Below are 25,589 nucleotides of genomic sequence, written 5' to 3'. Positions count from 1 at the left end.
TCCAAGTCATTTGATAACGTCGGGTGAGTTATGGATATTTATTAGGGTATCGTTTTTTTTTAAATTTCACATAGGTTAAACATTGCTTGTCATGATTTTTCTCATGGAGGTATAAAGTGTCCGTTAGGTTATGTTAAGACCACTCTCGACTCGGTTTAGCGTAACCACACTGCTTTTAGATTGGTTGACATACTACACTTTGTTGAACTATCTCGTCCTGCCATGTTGCATACCTATATCATTATATTAATAGACAAACTATACAAAACACATGTTTATCTCCCTAGGCCGCCAAGTCAAAGGTCAGAAGAACTTAAGGTCATCCTCAACGACATCGTCCGTTACTACAATTGTGATTTGGATCATTTCACTGAGTCTTTTCTGTGGAGCCCGTATGGTACATCAGTGAGGCGATATAAAACATGTATAAAGGCTGCCGTGAAATTTAAAACAACAAAAATGATCTGTTTAAAACAGTGTACAAATGCAGCAAAATCTTTAAAAACTATTCGACTATCGATGGACATGGCTGAGATATTGATGAGGAAAATTACAAATTTAAAGGTAATTCATTTGCTACGGGATCCACGTGGAATGATTAAATCCCGAAAAACTGGAGGATTTGTGAAAAAATGGATGAATTTAACAACAGTTGCGCAATCTGTGTGTCAACGGTTCGAACGTGATATCGAAATAGCCATGGAGCTCAGACGGAGGTATCCTGGGCGACTGAAGACCTATTTGTATGAACAGATAGCTGAACATCCCAAATTGGCATCAGCAAGTTTATTTAAATTTTTGAACTTGACACCTCCGGACAATTTTACCACCTGGCTGCACAATCATACGGCTGCTGGGAATCAAAGCTCCTTTTATGGTACCATCCGGCCCAACTCAACAGTTACTGCTAATGCATGGAGGCGGACATTGCCATACAGTGACGTTGTTAAAATTGACAATGAATGCTTAAGTTACTACAAATACACCGGGATTTTAAAAGCGAAATCCGAAAAAATACTGAAAGATTTAGATATTCCTCTGCGGTCACCTAGCCCCTTATTTGGCGATTCGTTATAGATATTCATGCAAAACATTTCAACGTTTTTTTTCTTTAATCTCAGACAATATGCAGAATGATTGTTATTATGTTCGATATTGGTTACATTCCATAAATCATCATATTCATTATATAGATCGGAACAATGTACCCTACGTGTACAGTATCATTTTATAAACAGTTGTAATGTCATGTTTTATTTGTGACTGACTTAGTATGATAGTTTCCTCCAAAAGAATTGTCAAATAAAATCTGAATTGAATAATGGTTAATATACCTTTTTGGAAACGTTTAAACTTTGAATAGTATTTGATATATCTGTGGTCGGGTGGCACAGTGGTAACACAATTGGCTTTCACCTAGGCGGCCGGGGTTAAATTCCCTGATCGGACGTGAAAAGGTATGGGGTCAACTGCCCGACCACGTAGGTTTTCCCTGGGGTTTCCTTCCACAGAAAGCCCCGTCGTCCGTTTCTATCCGGGCCAAGAAGTGTGATTTTTATGAGTTGATATCTTGTTTTGCATTTAAAAAAAAAAAAAAAAAAAAAAACTTTTCATTCTCAGTAATGCCTAATGCAATACGCACCCCTGAGTTATAATTTGCATAAAAAATGAAACCTAGTGTTTCGTGTGGTTGTATCGTGTATCGTTTGTACATAAAGTTATATAACCTAAAGATATCTTTTAAAACCTGCTTATGAATTCAATTTATACCTTATATGCTTGCATAGAAATGTTTTTTTTTAAGAAAAACTTCTACAAAAATAAAATAATGAATATACATTGTACATGTATCATGAAATTGCAATATACATTAGGAACTCCACAAAGCTATCCTCAAAGTTGGAGTAATCTCTCTTCAACTGTCAGTGACGTAACTAGCCTATAGGAATAAAGTTACTTGTATGGCCTCTTTAATATCTTAACATGTATTAACACTATACAACTCAACTTGCTATACACAAATTAAAGACACTACACCGCTACCGCTGACTGCTTGTCACAAAAATGTAAATAATGTTATCCAAGGTATATAAATATACCTGATATACCTCTTGATTAAGTCTATAATTGCCTTTATTTCCTCCAAAGATGAAGAGTTACACAAATAAAGTACAATGCACACATAACTCGAACAACATTTAAAGGAAAGAGAAAAAAACATGCTCATAATCACACCCTTCGATAGTGGCACACATATGAACATGGTCAGACACAACCAATAATAGACTGATAATAGCGCGCGCAACATGCAACAAAAGTAACTGGTCAAATCGATTATTCCCCCCCCCCCCCCCCCCCCCCCTAATTCACTTAGATATGGTTTAGTCTAGGTATTTGTCTGGCTACTAAAACACCCCTCCACTCGAATGCTTCCGAAGAGCCAATCAGTCGAGTGTTGAGTGGAGTCTGTTACCAGACTCACAGTCGGTCAACAAGCGACACTAGAGGTGGGCGGTGCTTGATACCAAACTCACTGTCATTTGCCAAGCGAAGCGAGAGGTTGAGCAAAGTTTGTTACTGAAAACGCCTTATTTGTGCAGACAGTTTCGAAGGTTTTTTTTATGAATTTGATGAAGGTACTTCAAAAGATAATGGAGTAAAATGAAGGCATCCGTTACCTGTCTTAGTCATTATTTGTTGAGGAAGGGGAAGAATATAGACGAGATCGACAGATGTCTGGTTGATTAATGCCATCAGATATAAGAGATGTTACGTTAAAGTTCGGAATGAAGATGAGGGTTTCTTTTCTTCGAGTTGCGAGTTGCGAGTTGGAAAATGCGAGTTGCGAGTTACAAAATGCGAGTTGCGAGTTGCAGAATGCGAGTTGCGAGTTGCAGAATGCGAGTTGCGAGTTGCAGAATGCGAGTTGCGAGTTGCAGAATGCGAGTTGCGAGTTGCAAAATGCGAGTTGCGAGTTGCAAAATGCGTGTTGCGAGTTACAAAATGCCATTATTTATGTTTTCATTACAAAATGTTAGTCTTTAAAGCATACAACTTCCGAAAGCCTGTGATTTTCATCATATGCTTCATTTTATCGTTAAAACCTAGGAAATAGATATCAAAACAAATGGGCGGATCCAGGCGGGGGTGCCCCCCTCCCCTAAAATTTGCCAAGTGACCATTTTTTCGCAAAAAATATAACAAAGAATTCCATAATCAGATAGCACTGCAAATCATATATTGGGTAAACATAATTATAAAAATGAAAAAAGATGAAAATTCGGAGCTACGCCCCAAATCAGACTTATACAGTTTTGATACTTTACCATAACACACATATATATATATGTACATGTATATATAACAATAGAGGGAGTATAGAATAGGTCTCATTTTCAACACAATGGCTATAGTTTGTCGATTTCAACAGGAAGTGAGTAAAAGATTATCTCCTAGCAATGACATCTAAAGGTGATGTTTATGTAAATTACAATAACATTAAATTGTTTCCGTTTCTCATATGGGGGTAATATTTCACTCATTTCCATTGTCACTTTCTCCCTGTTTAGAATGTCTACATGTACCCTTTACTTACGATCGAAACAATATCCTGCTACCTTAGCATTTGCAAATCTAAAACAAGGAATGCACAACAACAAATTAAAAGAGAAAACGATCTTATGTGTTCTATGTAATCTGAAAACTCCGCATTTCTGGAAGTTTGTATGGACATATACACTTTTAAAGACAATCACAAGAGATATTATCGTTTTATCAACTGCATTTTAAAACTAAATGGTCGTTGGCTACTCCGAGATCCCCGCTTCATTTTCTTTAATGTCTCACGCCCGCTAAACAGTTAACTCTGAAATTTTAGTAGGAAAATCGCGAAAATTAAAGTAGGAAAAATGTGATCATGAAACTTCAGCAATATGATGAAATAATACACCATTTTATCAAGAGCTTCTGGGACGTCCCCCGGATTCCTGCACTGTTTTCTTTTTAGTAAACATTGAAGAGTACATCCTGAAAACATAATTCAGAAAAAAATAAGTATTTCCCCCAGATCCCCGCCTTATTTTCCTGACCCTAGGACGATTAATTATGGAAATAATATCCTGGAAAAAAAAAGAAAAAGAAATGAAAAACTTGAAAAATGTGTTTAGTTTAAATCAATTTTATTGCAGATAAAAGCAAATGGATTGGACAGAAGTTGTACAACTTACTTACATATGATTGTACGTCCTTTCCGTAACAAGGAAATATATACACAATTCGTCACGCAACAGATTATTTTAATTAAGAAATGACGTCATTACTGACTCCCGCACTTTTTGACAATGTAAATTTTTCGATGTTCTTAATTTTGTTTTAAGTTTATGGAATGCAATAAAAAGAAAATTGAATGGTTTCCCGTTAAATATAGCGTACATTTCACTATTTCAATATTCTGTCATACTCATGAAATATGTTATATCAAACGGGAAACCATTCAATATTCTCTATAAATTGTATATCACCATTTGCTTTGTCTTTTCGTTAGGATTACTGTGATTCATGTTTCACTATAAATAATATATCCTGATTGGCGTAAATAACTTATTTTGTATTTCATGAATTATCATCGGGATGTTGAAATGATAATTATTGGTTAACTTTGCGGAGATGGCATACGATTATCATTTGTTTAGTGCATACAATTTAGGGTTACCAACTCCCCCCCCCCCCCCCCCCCCTCCACACACAACACCACACACACACACACACACACACACGCACCCTCACACACACACACACACACACACACACACACACACACACATTCTTTTTGACGACTTCCTACTCCTCTGATCAGGACGATATTTATAAATATCTATATAATTAACATCCCATTTCCTTAAAAATATTAACCACGCGGAGCCGTTTGTACATTCTTAGGAAAAGAAATGAGTATATCAGGCTTCGCATTAAAAGAATTTTCATCACCATTATACCATAGGGATCAGGTATTATACAGTGGCACGTCTAGTGTGGAGAGACATGCGTGCTTGGAGGTGCAGGGGGCAATGACGCCTCTCCCCCTCCCTCCCTCCCTCCCTCGAATAATTTTGTTTGTTTGTTTTTGGGTTTTTTTTCAAAATGCGAGTTGTGAGTTACAAAATGCGAGTTGCGAGTTGCAAAATGCGAGTTGCGAGTTGGAAAAGGCGAGTTGCGAGTTGCAAAATGCGAGTTGCGAGTTGCAGAATGCGAGTTGCGAGTTGCAAAATGCGAGTTGCGAGTTACAAAATGCGAGTTGCGAGTTACAAAATGCGAGTTGCGAGTTGCAAAATGCGAGTTGCGAGTTGCAAAATGCGAGTTGCGAGTTACAAAATGCCATTATTAATGTTTCTTTAAAAAAAGTGTAGGCTTCATTTTATCGCTAAAACTTATAAACTGGTAATAAACAAATGGGCGGAGCTATGTGCCAAAACAAACTAAAATCCTATTTTTAAAGAGTGGTCATCCGATGCCCTGGTATCTAAAATTGAAAATAAAATTGAAAAAAAAAAGTAGGTGATAAAATATTTTAATTTTCGCATTAACCAGACTGACTATAATTGATTACATGAGCCTCTCCTAGATATAAGTCCGTATAGCTCATATGGTAGAACCATCGCTTTAGTGACCCGAAGGTTCTGGGTTCGAATCAACAAAATTAATTTTATTCACATGTTGTTATGTTTTAAAGAATAATACAATTTAATTTTTCGTGGTCATATCTAAAAGATTTTTTTTTCAACATTTAATGCATATTTAATATTGATTTATTTTAAAATTAAGTATTTAGTTCTGTGTCTGATTATATTCGGCAGTTATTACGAGAAAAGTTTGCTAATATATTGAAATATATGCTAAGGCAAGTTCACTTATACACGGAATGTAAACAACGGCCATGTGTGTAGTTTATGTGTAGTGTAGTATAGTATACGTTTTTGTAGTTTGGTTGTTTCCGGCTTCGTGAAAAATCTCCCGATAGGAATATGTGCGACGAGTGATTTTTATACACTGATGTCTCAAGGATTCCCCCGGTCAAGCGTCGAGGACAGCGGTCATTTTAATGTAAGGAGAGGCTGAATGCGCACCTTGGATTGCCATGAACACATGTGTTCCTCTTCCTTAAAGGATGCTTGTGACCTAATTGGGTCAACACCCGCTCACGTAATCTTTCAAATGTACAACTACTGTACGCCCAACCCAATGGTAAGGTGTGACAATCTTTTGTTAACTGATACATTAGAAACTTCTACTTTCACTTAACAATAATTAATTCCGGCTTGTGGAAGTCATTTCGACTCATTACATGTCAAATCAAAATTCCTGACATGATACAACAGATAAAACCATGATACTAACTCTGTGATAGACTTTTTGACTGTAACGTTATGTTGAATTCAGTAACCGAAGTAATACAGATATAAGTAGACTTTATGACTACTGATTATTAAAAAAAACATTTCTATGTTTTTCTACGTATATATGTGAAAGTGCACAAGAAAACAATGTCGGTTGCACAAAGTTTTAGCGATAAAATGAAGCCTACGATGACAATCACATGCTTTCTGGGGATGCATGTTTTAAAGACCAACACTTTTTTTAAAGAAACATTAATAATGGCATTTTGCAACTCGCAACTCGCATTTTGCAACTCGCAACTCGCATTTTGCAACTCGCAACTCGCATTTTCCAACTCGCAACTCGCATTTTGTAACTCGCAACTCGCATTTTGCAACTCGCAACTCGCATTTTGCAACTCGCAACTCGCATTTTGCAACTCGCAACTCGCATTTTGTAACTCGCAACTCGCATTTTGCAACTCGCAACTCGCATTTTCCAACTCGCAACTCGCATTTTGTAACTCGCAACTCGCAACTGACAAAAAGTGAACCTCAATGAAGATCGGTACATAATGTACAATTATACATGTAAGATACTAAATCGATTTCTCCGGACATGAATCAAATTAATTGCTACATCAGATCATAGGTCATGCAGTAAGATGTTCTTGCGAATAAACAAATGAAATGTAGGTCATCATATCTTTATGACAGGACACAGATATATAGTCCGTAGTTTACAAATATTTTCAAGTTAAAATATATCTCCGGCCTGCATAGGTATCATACACTATGTAATGCTTTGCTCTTTGGTTTATTTGATACACTTATTGAGAGAGGGAGAACATCACACCAGTGCTGTTTTCATTGCATTGGCTATTTGTGCATTTCAGGTCATAGTTCACGATTTTGATGTACACATACAAGGCAATTAATGGAACAGCTCTGGAGTATTTATAGGAGCTTGTAACTCTCTACCAGCCATCATGATCACTGCGATCGAGGACATAATCCTTGTTACGCGTTCCAAACTTAGTTCCCGTGATTTATGGTAAGCGGTACTTTGGGAAGGTAGCGGCCACTTTGTGAAACAGCTTCACATCTGTTACAAGGAAGTCAAAAACCCTGACCAAATTCAAAAAGATTTAAACATACTTGTTTACGTGTGATTTAGAGTCTCTTGCAGACTTCCTGTACACATTGTTATCTAATTGCTCCAGTCGATATAGGCCATATATATTACGTGCATTGTGTAACACTTGAAATAAAATGTATAAAAGCGTAGGTTTCGAACTCGCAACCCAGTGGTGGAGGGCTAGTGATAAAGTGTCGGGACACCTTAACCACTCGGCCACCGCGGCCCCATCTGCAAATTAGAAAGTGCGTTAGAGAAGTGTATATCATTATTATTACAAAATTATTATAAAGTTTCTGTTTTCCCTCGATCATGTCTATTTTCAATAGATCTAGTCTCAGGAAACCAGACACTCGCTTTATACCTCAAACCTATACTTAAACTGTTTACGAATTAACACAATATAAATAAAATATTGATAGCATCAAAAAATAATCGCTTAAGACCGCAGTATAGAGGCGGAGTACTGTAAATCTCTCGTGGTTGTTATTAATAATCTAAGATAAGAAGATAATCTAAAACTATTGGAGGTTGGTATTGTGTTTAAATATTCATAATGACCTATTCTTGAATTCAATCGATCATGATTACCCTTCATCGGAGATGTAAAATCTTTGAGTACCAGAATTAGTATGGACTAGTATACCCATTCTAAAGGATATTCTAAATATCGATAAAAGTTTAACATTCTCAGGCGCACTAACGTCCTTATGTCTGCGATTGTTTTTACATCAACCAGCAACTAGAAAAATACAAAAGTTTTAAATGTCGTTTGAGGGGTTGAAGCAATAAACTTGAACAAGTTGCATCATCCTTTTTCTTCCAGAAGCTGCGTTCACGTACATTCAGGATTGTCACTTTTGAATTTCTAAGATGATGTTACACTTAATATTTAAGTAATGCAGTCATTCATTTAAAACAAAAATACATATTAGTTAATATTAATTGTAAACGTAATATCCTCGACCGACCACCGGCACATAATGTATAAACAGCAAGCCGAGGCCCGGAAAGGAGATTTACCTGAGCAATCTCTACTTTGCATATATGCATAAATTACCGACTTCGCCCATCAGTGACGCGAACGCAGGCGATAGCAGTTTTCTAGCCCATCTCCCCCTAAAATACCAACGTAGATACTATGGAGAAGGATGTGAAATATTCCATTTATCATTGCCAACATGTTATATTAGTGGAGTTTACCATGGAAACAACGTAACGACAGGCAAAAATTGTGAAAAAGGTAAAACATAAAACTTAAGCTCTCTCATTTACTAGTTTATTTTTTCAAAATTAAATATCATATGCATATCACATTTTCAATTATTTAATTTAAAGAATAAACGTATCCTATATATCAACTGAATCACGGTGATACAATGGCTATCATTAAATATTGTGTATTATCGCTCTTCTATATCTTTCCACGGTGGGACAGTAATGTTTAATGATGTATTGTAAGCCTTTACGATAAATAACGCTGGATGACGTTTGTGATCATATAACGTTTGTTTATATACTTTACCTCCACGATAATACAGCTCTGACACCATCCATCGTTTACATCAGTTTAGCAGTGAAGTCAGATATCTACATGTGAAAGATCACCTTCAATAGTTCAAAAATGAAATATCTAATTACAAATGGTTAATTTTAAAATAGTTATAAGCCTTTTATAAGCAAGTATATGGTGCATTTCTACATGTGTATCTTCTGAAACACTTTAAATTAATAATTGGTAATTTGTAAATTAGTGCTTCAAGTTCTTTGAGTTATGACTGGGTAGGATGGTGTGGTATTACTGGTCAGCGTTTACACAATGAACGCCAGCCAAAACACACTAGATTTGTTAGCTAGATTTATCTTCGTTTCTCGAAACAATCAGGGAAAGGTGTTAATATTCAACAGATGATATTTGTTTTCTATGATAAACAACCACTTTCTGGGGAAAATCCTAAACAAATGAGCTAGTAAACGATATACATGTACCTGCAGCAAATATCAATGAACTATATATTTACATTGATATACCATTTCATAATTGCTCCATTAACATAATGTACCACATTACAAATCTACAAATGTGTATCAATTGATCACCATTTTAACGCAGATATTATAGAAACATGAAGAACAGAATATGCCGTCTTCCTCGGCGAGTTTCAGCGTTCTTTATTTCCGGCTCGTTCATCTCTTTCATTGTTTTTATTGGTGAGTTTGATATATTTCATCGTATCGTTTTTTATTATTTTATTTAATTAACTATTATCGTTTTGGTCTTATTAACAAATTCATGAAACCAGAAGTCAAACGAACCTGTATCGTTCATCTTGATATTGTTATGATCTTGGCAAAACAGTCATTTAAGCAACTAGTTGTACAAATATTCCAATATTGGAGCTGCTTCTCAAGGAAATAAAAACGTTTCTTAAATTAACCAGTAGCCTCCCGGTTGCAAAGCTGATTAAGAATGAATTCAGTCGAATAGCAATCAACCTTATTTATCAATTATGACTTTCTTTATTGTCCCCGCCATCTGCTACCAAGGGGATAGGTAAAATACCACGTTAAGTTGCCTTCATCAAGGAATGCTGCAGATAGAATTTGATCAAAATCCCTTCACTGTACAGATACAATTTATACAGCATTGTCTACGTCCGGATTTTGATAAATATAATTTGATGTGAAATGTAGGGAAACAATTTAAATTAGTTCATGTGTAGCGGAGTCGCTGGTTAGTTTTGACATTTATGTGTTTGTTATATTTCAGCGTACAACGGAAATGTACTTAAGAATGGACTTACTTCAGTTAGCAAAGGTCCGATAGGACAAATCATCAGTCTTGATGACAGTGAAATACGCAATGAAGAACATACGGTCATTATCGTAAATAATGTACCAAACAGGGTTCCCGATAAAAAACAGAACAATCGTTTAAATAATGCAGCAGACAGTATTCGTAGTTCAAAACGGATGGTAGTTAGAAATAGCGTAGCCGACAATATTCTCGATACAAAACATGGGTATCTCTTTAATAATGTAGCAGGCTATATTCGTAATACAAAACGGACTAATTTTAAAAATAACATAGCAGACAATATACCAGACGCAAGACAAAGACATCTTACAAATATTGTACCAGGCCATATTGCTTTTACACAACAGATCAACATACTGAAAGATGTACCATACCTCAATCGGAGTAATAAACGTAACAATGTCATAAACATTAATCTTTCTTCAAAGAAGGGCCCTCTAATTAGCAGCAATTCCTGGTCAAGATATGATCTATTCAAATACTCTCAACCTCTAGCCGGAATACCCCATACCCGACATGGCCACATCGACATAGGAAAACCCAAAGAAATAGAGAAAATGCACCATGCAAAGAATCACACTAATACAATTGATATTCTCGGTATGGCACATACCAGGAGTGCTTTCAGAATGCCGACAAATCCTGTAGTACCTGGAGAAGCGAACCGTAAGTTTTGCATTTGATTTTCTTTTTACATTATATCCATGCCATTTCATTATGAATCTATACAATTTCTTGATGATTTAGCGCCTGTTATAGATCTTATTGACCTATCAAATTTTGCTGGATTTGTCTCAAGCTACTCAGTATTACAGGTGGTTCGGGCATACTTTGTGAGTTCCTCCAAAGCACAGGAGTTGTTTGATTTTAAGAGTACAAAATACATGTCCTTTCAATTCCCATGGAGTATAGTATTTACAGAACTGTTTCATATATACAAGTTCATGTTCTATATTACCCCAATAATAAAATACAGTAATGGAACGTTCGTATTATCTCATAAGAGACAACTTCTATCATTAATATCAATTGTTGTCTTTCCTTGATGTTTTGATATCTTCTATCACTAACGTTTTCGGAAAGTTATTCTGGCATTGGATGTAAATTGAATTATTCTCACATTGAATGTAAATTGAAATTATTCTGACATTGGATGTAAATTGACATTATTCTGACATTGGACGTAAATCAACATTATTCTGACATTGGATGTAAATTGACATTATTCTAACATTAGATGTAAATTGACATTATTCTAACATTAGATGTAAATTGACATTATTCCAATATTGGACGTAAAACAACATTACTCTCACATTGGATGTAAATTGACGTTATTCTGACAATGGATGTACATTGACACTATTCTGACATTGAATGTAAACTTACATCATTCTGACATTGAATGTAAATCGACATTATTCTGACATCGAATGTAAATTGACATTACTCTAACATTGGACGTAAGTCAACATAACTCTCACATTAGATGTAAATTGATGTTATTTTGACATTGGACATCAATTGTCATTACTCAGACATTGGATGACAATTGACAATATTCTGACATTGGATGTAAATTGACAATATTCTGATATTGGATATCAATTGGCATTACTCCGACATTAGATAAAAAATGATATTGTTCTGACATTTGATGTAAATCAACATTATTTTGATATTTTATCAAATTGACCTTTTTCGGACATTGGATGTAAATTGACATCATTCTGGTATGTTATTCATATATCGCCACTTAAACACTGTTGTTCATGACGTATGATCTCTTTAACATTTGTTTTTTAATCAACCATCATCTCTTTGACGTTTTATTATTTTGTCATAAAAAATTAGTATATCGTCACTGGAAGTAAAATTGACGAACTTCTGGCGTTGATATCAATTTCATATCTTTCTTTGACGCTATTCTGCTACAGATGTCCCTCATGGATATTTTATCTGACCTAAGATAGCTGCTAAAGTCCTTTAAGTGTCCCTGATGATGGTGAATATTTTGTATTCTAGGACAAACAGTGGTGCTCCTCCTATCATACCTCCGCAGTGGGTCCACTCTAACCGCTGACATTCTACAACAGGTTCCCGGGGTGTTCTACGCTTACGAACCGTTAAAACGTTACATAGCAACACATGCTGAATATATTTCATTGAAAGGAATCTGTTCAATGAATAACTTAACTTGCAGGTAAACAAATAATCATAAAATCCTTGCGAGCTTTCAAATTGTATACGCACGTTTTACTAAGCAAAATGTATCTTTTAGCCGATTTGTGACTAAACTAACGTTAGCATTACTAAACTTTTAAAACAATACAGCTTGAACGAATGAAATAAGTGTAATAGTTGGTCTGTGGCACAGTGGTAGCACATTGTCTTTCATCTAAGCTGCTGGAGTTCGATTACCCTACTGACGTGAAAAGTCATGGGCTTATCTGCCCGACCACGTGGGGTTTTCTCCGGGTACTCCGGTTTCCTCACTCAGTAAGGCCTCTCAAGCGCTTCGATCTAGGCCAACAACAGTGTCTAATATAAATCAATATAACTTGTTCCGTAATTTTCTAGTAGTTGGAATTATTAAAAAAAAGGTGTTTGCATTCAAAAACAGAAATATATTTTCTTAGAAATATCGAACCAAATACAAAAGTTATTTTTAAATGTTTCTCAATGTTTTACAAAATGTATCAAATGTTGTAATTTTTACGGTAATACATGTGTGTATAAAAAGTGTATGGAATATTGTCTAAGAACAATTTATTTTGTTTCTATGATAATCTTTAAGTGTCTCATTTCCCCCCGTAGGAATCCTAAGCGTAACTCTGAGTTACCCCAACTATATATAGAAGACATAGTTCGATTCTACGGCTGTGATCTGGAACATTTAGCGGGATCATTTTTGTGGAGTAAAACTAGCAATTCTGTGAGGATATACAAAGACTGCACCCAAGCTACATCTGAATTCAATGCGAACAATCAGTTTTGCTTGAAACAGTGTTTTGAATCAACAAGATATTTGAAAACCATTCGTTTATCAATGGATATTGTAGAGATTCTTATGACAATAATTCCAAAACTGAAGGTAATTCATCTACTTCGTGATCCACGCGGAATGATTGAATCCAGGAAACGTGGAGGTTTTGTGGCAAGACTGATGGATTTGACAAAAGTTGCACAATCTGTGTGTCGACGGTTTGAAAGGGACATAGAAATAGCCACTAAACTAAGACAGATATATCCTGGGCGAGTGAAAACCGTCCTGTATGAACAAATCGCCGAGCATCCAAAATTAGCTTCCGCAAGTTTATTCAAATTCCTAGGATTTACAGCTCCCACAAATTTTGATATATGGCTGCACAACCACACCGCTGCAGGAATTACAGGAAAATACTACGAAACAACCCGTTCCAATTCCACGTTTACCGCTAACTCTTGGAGATTGCGCATGTCGTACGAAGACGTAAATAAAGTTGATAATGAATGTCCAATCTTTTATAACTATACGGGAATTTTGAAAGCTGAATCTGAAAAATCACTCAGGGATTTGACTTTTCCAATGCGCTTGCCTAGTACGGAATTTGGGGATTTTTTATAATTAAAAACTTGTAATATGTGTTGGAAAAAATAAGTCTTATATTGGAAAAGTAACTGAAAAGCATTATGAATATATTCATTTCACAAATTATTTTTTTGTAATTGTTATGGATTTTAAATTCGTGTTAATCGCAAACTGCGTGTCAATTAAGAAACCATATATTTAGGGTCAGTGCAAGAATGCTGGGAACCAAATTATGAGGAAACTGAAACGACTTTTAGGTAAGCATGACATTACACGTAATGGTCATATTAGTTCTAGGTAGTAAATTACTTGAATAGCGGGAAAAGTCTGTAATTTTTGCTATTGTGGTGAATACAGATTCTTGCGAACTTTTGGAAATATACCAAACGTTGAATTATTTTAACCCTGCCTACTCGCACATCAGCCAGGAGAAATTAATTTTAATGTTTAATTCTTTTCGTTGACAAGTAATGCCTTAGAATATATGCATGAACAATTTTAATTCCGTCCATCTGACAAGCGATACGCTCAACCTTTAGCTATCACCTATGGTGTTTTACTTTAGTTCGTCTTACTTACTTCTAACCAGATCAATGCTTTATATCACCCTTCCCTGATATAGACGTTTCAGCTAATCCGTCAGATCCAGATCTTACTATAACATCAGATAAGATCACAATATAATATTATAACATAATATTGCATTTATAACAGTATCGAGTTTCTATTGCATTACCCCAATAATTAAAATTAAAAACTAAATCGATACTTCACGTCATACACTGTCGGATCATAATGAATGCAAACATCAACGTTAATATTTCAATAGTGCATAAAGAAATATCTTGCGATTTTCCCGGAGGAGAGACGGACTAACCGAACATGCTTCTGTAAATGAGGTAACCGAGAGCGTTATCACCTCTTATTGAGTTAATGGGGAAGGATATTCGTTTCGTGCTGTTGGAACATCAAATGTTACACTAGAGCAGAGCCCTTTCTCACCTCATGGCTATATTGCTGAAATGTTTGGATACCGCCAGATATATGCATAGAAGTAAATTTCGAGTTATGCCACTGAGAGGCACGTATTGCTTTAGTTTTGTATTTGTTACCATTTATCAGTGTCACCGTAAAAATAAAGTGATTCTGTCAACCTATGACTTCGTAGTGTAATCCATTAATACAAAAAAAAATTAATGAAAAATGAGAAACATAAACAATACCGGTTTCAACACTTGTACTGTATTTCGTTACATGTGTAGCATAATATAATAGACAAAATATGCACAAAATGTATAACTACAACTTTGTTCATTGAAAAAAATAATAAATATAACTTATTTGCCAATCTACAGACAACGCCAGGATCTCCTTAAACGCATATGATTTTCTGGAAAAGAGGCAGTCACAAGGCTGATTGAATTGAGGTTTGAGTCCCTGTTAAAACGTCAGTCGGTAAGTATTCAGTAGCCCCGACCAATACGTTGTTGTTGTTGTTTTTTGTTTTTATGATGTCTTGTTAACAATTAACATATCATTTGATTTCATATTTTAGAGATTATATAATTTTTACTGTGGCTCTTACATTTTTTGCGCTAAATCATTAATGACCTTATTGACTTAATTAACTATTTGTGTGTATTACTTACTTCATCCACCTTGAAATGCGCAAAATATATTACGTCCCTAGCTGTTACCTCTTTATGTATAAACAGCTAAGATAAACTTCAATCAAGTATAATATAATCTGTTAAATCAGAATGTCCAAAAAGGGTTTCAAATCGACTTACTCAAACATGATACATGTCACTGCCTGTGACCGTCCCGATCCCAGTCATGCTCACTACCTAACCTACAGCAGTACTTTACACTCACTAGCTTCATTTAGACTGAATAAGACAAATTGTCGTACCTTACATACATGTATAAGGACCGAACATCAACAACATACATCATGGATAAACCAAATAAAAGCAGAGATTATGTGCCGCCAACCACGGTATCATGAAAAACGTATTATTCGTTACTGGCATAATATCATGGCTCTAGTAAAATAACTATCTATAGTTCAAATAGCTCATGATATTTAAACATAAATAAATACTAATTCGTATGGCTGGATATTAGAAGGATTAAACAACTGTAAAATGACAAATATGAAATCATCACATCGTTTTAATTCAGCGCGCAAGAACATACTAACATTAATTAAAAAGTACAGTAACACATTCTTAACATAAGCATTCATAATTCCGTAGTTTTAGTATAAACTTGTAGAAACCTCTGCATTCATCTTAAAATTGCTGACATGTGCAAGTTTAATGTAACCGGAACAATAAATTAACTGCCCGTGTTTTAAAATAACACTTGATATCCATTCGTAGCTATTTCTTATACATCCGTATTAGGCTTACAACTCGGAAAATATCCAATTTATAAAATTTGTAAAGGTTAACACATCTTTGACAGATATTTATGCCGTTTGGGTTGGAAATATTCATGCCTTGATCATAAAATAGTCTTAAAACCCCATAAATGACGTTTAATTTGTGATTCCAACAGTGGATTAGCCTAGCAATTTAGCATCGGAACATTTTAAGTAAGTTTTATATCGCTGCTATTGTTACAACATAACTTAACATAACTTATGTGGTATATACATATTGATCTTAAATCATCCTTCATGAAATGTCAGCGTTGCCAACACAGATGATGTCACTGCATTTTACATGTATATACAAAGTATTTCACTGTTTTTATACATTTTATACATAAAATATCTCGCTGCTTTTTATAAACAAAAGAAAATATTGTATATATACATTGTAGATAATGGCATCATGTTTCTACAAAAAAGAAAAGAAAATGCCGTTGTTTCTTTATACACAGCTTTGTTTTTCAACAAAATAGCACGTATGCTGCCTTTAATTCCATTATACTGTTTGTATACTGTATTTTATGCTGGGATATCGAAGTGTCATAACACAAATATTCAGCCTGATAGACTTATGAGATGATCCAGATCAGCTGGCCAATAGTTTCAGGGCTCTTACTGCAGGGATCACTTGGTCAAGTCTCTGTATGTCTGCAAGTAACAATCATCATACAAACATCATCCATTACCCAAATTAACAGCTGTATTCAAATATATCTTTACGACTTTTTAATTCATCCTTTGTTATCTTTAGAACATTTTACTCGCAGTCAGCATCAAAACTATCACTTTAAACTTTGATGGAATGCATTATATATTGACATGTAATGGTGATTCTATGTGACTCAAAACTTACCTAATATGTCCATGAGTTTGTTCATTATTTCTTTGAATGCAGGGAAGAAATTGTTATGTTCATCTAACCTTCTGATCACCCTGAAAACAAATCATTAATTATATTTAACTTTTTTACTCATCAAACGATAACAATATATTATTATCCTTAATTTGATTTGATGATTTTATATAATGACAAGTAATTATATAACTACAAGTATCAATTCTTTGAAAATGTTCATGCAAATCTTCAAATTAATTTTCATCAATTGAGCGGAATAAGAATTAGTAAGAATTGCAAACTAGACAACATCGGCATATTTTCTAGCAAAGAAGTTTAACCTAATAATTTAACACAACCCTTTCATTGTTAGCTAGTTCTATAATAATATCAGAAACAAATGTACATAACTAATGCATGCAATCTAAAATATCTACTTTCTAATTGTATAAAAATTAATACAGTGAAATACACGTTTTAAACATCCATATACAATCAGCTTTTTACCTTGAAAAGCGTGGAATAGCTCAACCATTTTGAATTAAGCAATGTGTGCTGTACTCATCTGATCATTACTGTAAACTGTATTGTATTAATGCAACACTGATCGATACAGATTACATTTTTCTCTTGGTATATTCATTGTCATAATTTCAGACTTGAACATACAAAGACATACAAAATAAATAAACTGAAGTTTTATTTGCATGAATTTATCAATTAAATACATTATAAAACGCACTTTTATTATTACTAAAATTAAATGTAACCTTTTAACTAAAACTGTTACGGCTTAAATACAAGCTTATTTCAGAGTTGTTTGGGCTTTAATAATAAAAAGCTGAATTTGGAACTGTAAATACTACGATGTATTCTGAACTGTTGTTTAAGTAGGTTAAAAGGTGTTATAACTTAATTTACTCTTTACTTACATATTTGATTTTACACGTATTTCATCCGTTTGACTTTCAAATGTATAATTTGTAACGTCTCGTTGTCAGGATTAAGTCTGCTCTTTAATTTTAAGCAATGCTTTTCTGTAACACTTATTTGAATTTTTCAACTTATCAAAACGTCTGTGATCATTTACCGGTCAACATCTGCAAATTATGTAAACTGTTTTGAATACCTCGATGTGTAGATTGATTACCTGGTTCCTGCTTAACTAGATTGGTAATAAATATATAATTACTAAATTCAACATCAATTTAATGGTTAATCAAGAAAAATATGACCTGGCTTTGCGACTCATATATCATATTATCAGGACTAGTACCGTACTCGAGAAATGCATTGACTGCTGGACTAGTATGTAAACAATTGCGATGAATTTTATTACAATTAACAGGCCATTCTACTAGGCATTCATATTAGGCCTGTATAGTCAGTGAATCATACTAGGTCTGTGTCACCTCAAGAATATAATCGTCATGTCACCAATGACAATTTGTACCTGTATGGACATGTTTAACGCTATCAATCAATCAACAGATACGTCAGTTACTAATTACAAGTCGAAACATCACAGATGTCATCTTCTCTTCATTAAAAAGTCACCATTCATCATATGCTTGTAAGGTCATCTCGTGTTTATTGATGTCATATATATATCAGATTATGTGTATACGATTATCATCACAATATATTAATAATTTACGAAATAAATATGACAATCAAACTACTCATACATTATTTATATAACAGTATTATGCAATTTCGTTAACAAAAAGGAAAAGAAATGAAGTTCCAATGTCTATATACTGGTAGGTAAAACCTTTTTTTATAATAGATATATATAGAATATATCCATTTATTGTATGCAATTGAAGTGAAATGAATCAAACTTCCTGGGATATGTATTGCATGTTCATTTATTTTGAATATAGTTAATGTTGTTTATAAAATTCTTTGTAAATAATTCAAAGTAGAGAATAGAAAAGCAATTAAGCTATATCGCACAGGAGGTCGTATACAGCATAAGAACAATTACTGTTGCCTTAAAATCATTTACCATAAGTAAATAAAATCCCTTCCACAACGTGTTAATGTTACTTTGACTGCTTCAAAATATCACTCATGTAGTTATTTCATAAAGTTAGGCCCAAGATTGCGCCTCCACCAGTAAATCAAACATGTATTATACACTCATTAAGACTACAGGTTGATGATAATGAAGCCCCAGAAAGCGTACATGTATAATTATATTAATATACATTGTACAGGTGTAACTTAAATTACATATATAATTAATTTTAACACATTATACATATGAAAGTATATGAGTACCATTCATTCAAATCAAAACCCTTCATTAAACAGCACAATACTATTGTTGGTTGTGCAGGTTGTTAATTGATAACATTAGCGTTATTTTCGTGAAAATAAAGGTATTTCTAGTTTCTGATGATACATGCACATGAAATGATAAATACATATGCATGGAGGACAATGATCCAGGAGAAAAATAGAGATGTAGAAATGTAGTCAACACAGATCAGCCAAAATAAACATCAATTACATGCACAGCTAATAGTAGTCATAAAATATCTTATATAAATATATATCATGAGGACCTAATATTGAAGAAAGACTTAATTCAAGCGTTTTAGGTGAAATACAGATATATGTTAATGCTCTTTTGAATGTCATGATTCATGTATCATTAAGTATGAGAACAGGAAATTCATTGTATATACAAGCAGGCGATTTTATGACCCTTTCCATGTATGGAAGATATGGATGTCAAATTGTCTTTGTTAGATAAATGTTTAACTGGGCCATGGTCTGTTATAACCCAACCTCAACAGATTGGTATGTATATTAATTAGCATCTTCATATATGGCAAAAAACAAAAACATTTTCAGGCAGATGTTTTGACAAAACTCCCAATCTTCTGTCTACAATTGACAGATCATCTCAGCTGTGACAGTAACAATAGCCAGTTGAACCACATGAGACCAGTGAGATCCGTCCTAGCCAGGTCGACATGTATTGTTATGATAACAGTCAATTCATTCGGATCTCCTTAAACTGAGTCAACATGTGCCATTACAGCCAATCGGATCGCCTAAAACTAGGTGAACAACAGCCAATCAGATAAGCAAACCTGTTTATAAAGACCTCCCAAGCGGAGGCAGAAAACGGTCACTATAGACAGGTTGCCTCAAACAAAGTCAACCTGTGTAATTACAGCTAATTGGATCTCCTCAAACCAAGTAAACAATACCACAACAGTCAATCCCTCTAATTTGATCAACATGTAGCAATTATTCAAGGCAGAGAGGTAGCATATACATATGCTAGCAGCTATAGGTCTCAAACAGTCTTGGAGACCATAACATAGGTTTGAGTAGTCATAACTGTTTCTTTAAGTTTTGCTTTCTTTGCATGCAAATGTGGGACTATAAAAGGCTTCAGTGACTTCGTGATACACAACCTCCATCACATATATATCAGATATCTAGCTGTGCAAATATATAGGTAGCATAAAATTATATAGATTAGGGTATACATTTCTAAATTAATTGTAGAAAGCTGCATACTGCTTGTAATTAGTGAGAATTTATGAAATTTATGATATATCTATCATTCAAAAAATATTTTGGGTGTTGACCCCAGGTGTGGTTTTGTTTTGGAAATCTTTAACATGCATTACAAATAAAGTATGTATTATTCTTTATATTCTGATAAATGTGAAATACACAAAATCAGCAACATTTTACTAAAAGTTGACAATAAATGACAAAATATACAGGTCAAAAATTGAAATTCTCAAATAGCAAAGCAGTATACATTTTAATTGAAATGATAATAATAATAATCTATAATGAAGTCAACAGAACGACAGTTACCCATTGTAATGACTCATGAATCTGTAGGGGAGGAATGAGGCAAACATAAAACATTGATTGGTACAAAGAAGTGCACAGTGGAATCAGTCCTAATCTCTCAAATGTGTTAAATAATTATATGAAGCTACATTATTTATGATAAATTTATAATCGAGCAACCAAGAGCACTTTAAGTAGAAACAATATATCCTACTAAATACACATTCCTCAAGCTCAAGAATATGCTATATTCCACATGTCCACACTCTATTAATACAAGAGCCAATGGCCCTACATCACAAGGCATTATATATTTAACATGATAAATTTAAGTAAATAAATTTATACAGTCATAATTATATGTGGATTATAAGTAATATGAACCCAATATATGAACTATGCAAGTTTAGATTTGCAAATATTTCACTGAAAGAGGAAGTTCATTGGCCTGAATTGAATACCTGACTATGATCTTAATGAGGCTATATAGCAAACAAAAGCAAAAATTTCAGTTGGAACTTAAGCTTTAGCATCCAATAGCCATGCAGAATTTCTTAAAGCACTATCATGTAAGCATTTCACAGTGAAAACAGTTTTCTTATGAAACAACAGGTGCATTTACGCTTTTTTCTCATCTTTAATTTGATGATGAAAACAGTGGGTAGTGTTGGGATCTCCAACAGAAGTCAGACAAAGTCTTTAGAAATTAGGGCAAAGTGTCTTGCACAAGAACACAACCACTACAGCACATAGACAGGCCCGTTTCGCAGCTTCCCAAGAAATACAAATTGTGGAGGAGTGTTGAACCACTCACCAAGATCTTCATATGAGGTTAAACATGGTCAGGGCTTTAACCGACTGATAACATTATATGCTGCTTGTTTAGACTTCTTACTCAAATGAGCTTGAAATTTGAGAGTTTTGTGATATCTTCTCTATTCTTGCATTGTGATACTGAAACTTAATTATATTTCACTGACAGATCACCTTACATGACACACCAGACCCTGTGTTCATGTAATTGTTCTTATAATCAAACGAAAACTGTTAACTGCTATAAATTATTCAAAAATCTGTGTGAATCGTTTTCAATATGTTGAGGAATTTCAGAGATGAAAAAAAATTAATGTGATGATTTCAGCAAATTACAAGAAGATTTGTTTATGCCAAGTTTGTTGTTTGGAATAAGAATAGTTCCATGAATATGGGCTCAAGTCTCTACAAATCAGGACTCAAAAAATGTGTGTTGTAATTTTTAAAAATCATCTGGAGAACAAGGACCCAAATGAGCTTTAATGCTCACAAGTACTTTATAGGTTCTATTAATACAGTTTTAATTCCAAGAGCTACAAATATGTAGATGATATTTCAATAAATAAATATTGTAAGGATGAGAGCATCAAACTATGTACAGATCATGCAACTTGTACAGGGACTACATCTGAGAAAGCATGCAGTAGAGAAGGCATGCAACTCATTGACAAGCACAAAATTAAACAATACAAATAACATCAAAATTAAGAGGATTTCAAAAAAAGTTGATCAAAGGTTAGTGATAGCATTTCACAAATTCACAACAAGTATAATCAAACATCACACATCATGAAAGGAGTGGTGTCAATATTGCTAGTCAAAATTACAACATCACACAAATCGACATGTATTTTCCAAAGCCTATAACAATTTCTTATACAGGATTTACTACTGATTCTTACAATCAAATGTATACCTTATTAAGTTATATGTACCCTCCCTTCTCCTTATATAACTTAACAAGCTTTGACACTCTCAACTCTCCCTATGCTACTCGACTGTAACATCCTCTCCTCTCCCTATGTCGATGTGCTTAACACTCTCCCCTCTCCCTTCATTACTTGACTGTAACACCCTCTCCTCTCCCTTCATTACTTGACTGTAACACCCTCTCCTCTCCCTTCATTACTTGACTGTAACACCCTCTCCTCTCCCTTCATTACTGACTGTAACACCCTCTCCTCTCCCTTCATTACTTGACTGTAACACCCTCTCCTCTCCCTTCATTACTTGACTGTAACACTCTCCCCTCTCCCTTCATTACTGACTGTAACACCCTCTCCTCTCCCTTCATTACTGACTGTAACACCCTCTCCTCTCCCTTCATTACTTGACTGTAACACCCTCTCCTCTCCCTTCATTACTGACTGTAACACCCTCTCCCCTCTCCCTTCATTACTGACTGTAACACCCTCTCCTCTTCCTTCATTACTGACTGTAACACCCTCCCCTCTCCTGGTGTCTAAGTGTTTAACACCCTCCCCTCTCCTGGTGTCTAAGTGTTTAACACCCTTTCCTCTCCTGGTGACTAAGTGTTTAACACCCTCCCCTCTCCTCATGTCTAAGTGTTTAACACCCTCCCCTCTCCTGGTGACTAAGTGTTTAACACCCTCCCCTCTCCTCATGTCTAAGTGTTTAACACCCTCCCCTCTCCTGGTGACTAAGTGTTTAACACCCTCCCCTCTCCTCATGTCTAAGTGTTTAACACCCTCCCCTCTCCTCATGTCTAAGTGTTTAACACCCTCCCCTCTCCTGGTGACTAAGTGTTTAACACCCTCCCCTCTCCTCATGTCTAAGTGTTTAACACCCTCCCCTCTCCTGGTGTCTAAGTGTTTAACACCCTCCCCTCTCCTGGTGTCTAAGTGTTTAACACCCTCCCCTCTCCTGGTGACTAAGTGTTTAACACCCTCCCCTCTCCTGGTGACTAATTGTTTAACACCCTCCCCTCTCCTGATGTCTAAGTGTTTAACACCCTCCCCTCTCCTGGTGTCTAAGTGTTTAACACCCTCCCCTCTCCTGGTGACTAAGTGTTTAACACCCTCCCCTCTCCTGGTGACTAATTGTTTAACACCCTCCCCTCTCCTGATGTCTAAGTGTTTAACACCCTCCCTCGCCTGATGTCTAAGTGTTTAACACCCTCCCCTCTCCTGGTGACTAAGTGTTTAACACCCTCCCCTCTCCTGATGTCTAAGTGTTAACCACCCTCCCCTCTCCTGGTGTCTAAGTGTTTAACACCCTCCCCTCTCCTGGTGACTAAGTGTTTAACACCCTCCCCTCTCCTCATGTCTAAGTGTTTAACACCCTCCCCTCTCCTGGTGACTAAGTGTTTAACACCCTCCCCTCTCCTGGTGTCTAAGTGTTTAACACCCTTCCCTCTCCTGGTGTCTAAGTGTTAAACACCTTTCCCTCTCCTGGTGTCTAAGTGTTAAACACCTACTCCTCTCCTGGTGACTAAGTGTTTAACACCCTCCCCTCTCCTGGTGACTAAGTGTTCAACACCCTCCCCTCTCCTGGTGACTAAGTGTTTAACACCCTCCCCTCTCCTGGTGTCTAAGTGTTTAACACCCTCCCCTCTCCTGATGTCTAAGTGTTTAACACCCTTTCCTCTCCTGGTGACTAAGTGTTTAACATCCTCCCCTCTCCCTTTAACACCCTCCCCTCTCCCTGTATTAGTGTAATACCTTCCCTCTCCCTATGACTAAGTGTTTAACACCCTTCCCTCTCCTATGTCTAAGTGTTTAACACCCTCCCCTCTCCTGGTGTCTTAAGTGTTTAACACCCTTCCCTCTCCTATGACTTATGTTTAACACCCTTCCCTCCCTTATGACTAAGTGTTTAACACCCTCCCCTCTCCCTGTATTAGTGTAATACCTTCCCTCCCTTATGACTAAGTGTTTAACACCCTCCCCTCTCCCTGTATTAGTGTAATACCTTCCCTCTCCCTATGACTAATGTTTAACACCCTTCCCTCTCCTATGTCTAAGTGTTTAACACCCTCCCCTCTCCCTGTATTAGTGTAATACCTTCCCTCTCCCTGTATTAGTGTAATACCTTCCCTCTCCCTGTGACAAATGTTTAACACCCTCCCCTCTCCCTGTATTAGTGTAATACCTTCCCTCTCCCTATGACAAATGTTTAACACCCTCCCCTCTCCCTGTATTAGTGTAATACCTTCCCTCTCCCTGTGACAAATGTTTAACACCCTCCCCTCTCCCTGTATTAGTGCAATACCTTCCCTCTCCTATGTCTAAGTGTTTAACACCCTCCCCTCTCCCTGTATTAGTGTAATACCTTCCCTCTCCCTATGACAAGTGTTTAACACCCTTCCCTCTCCCTGTGACTAATGTTTAATACCCTCCCCTCTCCCTTTAACACCCTCCCCTCTCCCTGTATTAGTGTAATACCTTCCCTCTCCCTGTATTAGTGTAATACCTTCCCTCTCCCTGTGACTAATGTTTAACACCCTTCCCTCTCCCTGTGACTAATGTTTAATACCCTCCCCTCTCCCTTTAACACCCTCCCCTCTCCCTGTATTAGTGTAATACCTTCCCTCTCCCTGTATTAGTGTAATACCTTCCCTCTCCCTATGACAAGTGTTTAACACCCTTCCCTCTCCCTGTGACTAATGTTTAATACCCTCCCCTCTCCCTTTAACACCCTCCCCTCTCCCTGTATTAGTGTAATACCTTCCCTCTCCCTCTGACTAAGATATATCACCTCACCTCTCTTGTATGACTAAGCAACACCCCTTGCATCTGCATATGATTTAACAGTA

At 35.6% G+C, this 25,589-nt stretch overlaps 2 protein-coding genes across 3 annotated transcripts in view; one reads left to right on the top strand and one right to left on the bottom strand.

Moving 5' to 3' along the window:
• The first annotated feature begins 8,634 nt into the window (after positions 1–8,634).
• On the top strand, positions 8,635–15,055 carry LOC117321202 (carbohydrate sulfotransferase 5-like). 2 transcript variants are annotated; one of them, XM_033875671.1, is made up of 5 exons: positions 8,635–8,752; positions 9,623–9,720; positions 10,280–10,993; positions 12,353–12,530; positions 13,145–15,055. In XM_033875671.1, exons 2-5 carry the CDS (start codon positions 9,636–9,638, stop codon positions 13,932–13,934), a joined length of 1,767 nt encoding a protein of 588 aa, XP_033731562.1. In that variant the 5' UTR covers positions 8,635–8,752; positions 9,623–9,635; the 3' UTR covers positions 13,935–15,055. The 2 variants fall into 2 exon arrangements, with proteins under 2 accessions (XP_033731562.1, XP_033731563.1); XM_033875672.1 differs by lacking the exon at positions 8,635–8,752 and having other exon boundaries at positions 8,809–9,720.
• Positions 15,056–15,124: 69 nt separating this feature from the next.
• The window catches only part of LOC117321191 (centrosomal protein of 70 kDa-like), a 28,062-nt gene continuing 17,597 nt past the window's right edge, over positions 15,125–25,589 (bottom strand). Inside the window, 2 exon segments of the mRNA XM_033875661.1 lie at positions 15,125–16,983; positions 17,189–17,268. Coding sequence (XP_033731552.1) covers positions 16,922–16,983; positions 17,189–17,268 — 142 coding nt within the window. The 3' untranslated portion in view covers positions 15,125–16,921.

Source organism: Pecten maximus, chromosome 2 (genome assembly GCF_902652985.1).
Source record: "Pecten maximus chromosome 2, xPecMax1.1, whole genome shotgun sequence".
NCBI lineage: Eukaryota > Metazoa > Mollusca > Bivalvia > Pectinida > Pectinidae > Pecten > Pecten maximus.
Note: the sequence above shows the minus strand (reverse complement) of the source record. Positions and strands in the feature narration are given on the sequence as shown.

What these genes read in the sequence shown, in the direction of transcription:
- LOC117321202 (XM_033875671.1), top strand. Translation starts at nt 9,636, where the DNA reads ATGAAGAACAGAATATGCCGTCTTCCTCGGCGAGTTTCAGCGTTCTTT. An exon ending in CTCTTTCATTGTTTTTATTG is followed by an intron (nt 9,721 to 10,279) that starts GTGAGTTTGATA and finishes GTTATATTTCAG; the next exon opens with CGTACAACGGAAATGTACTT. An exon ending in ATGAATAACTTAACTTGCAG is followed by an intron (nt 12,531 to 13,144) that starts GTAAACAAATAA and finishes TTCCCCCCGTAG; the next exon opens with GAATCCTAAGCGTAACTCTG.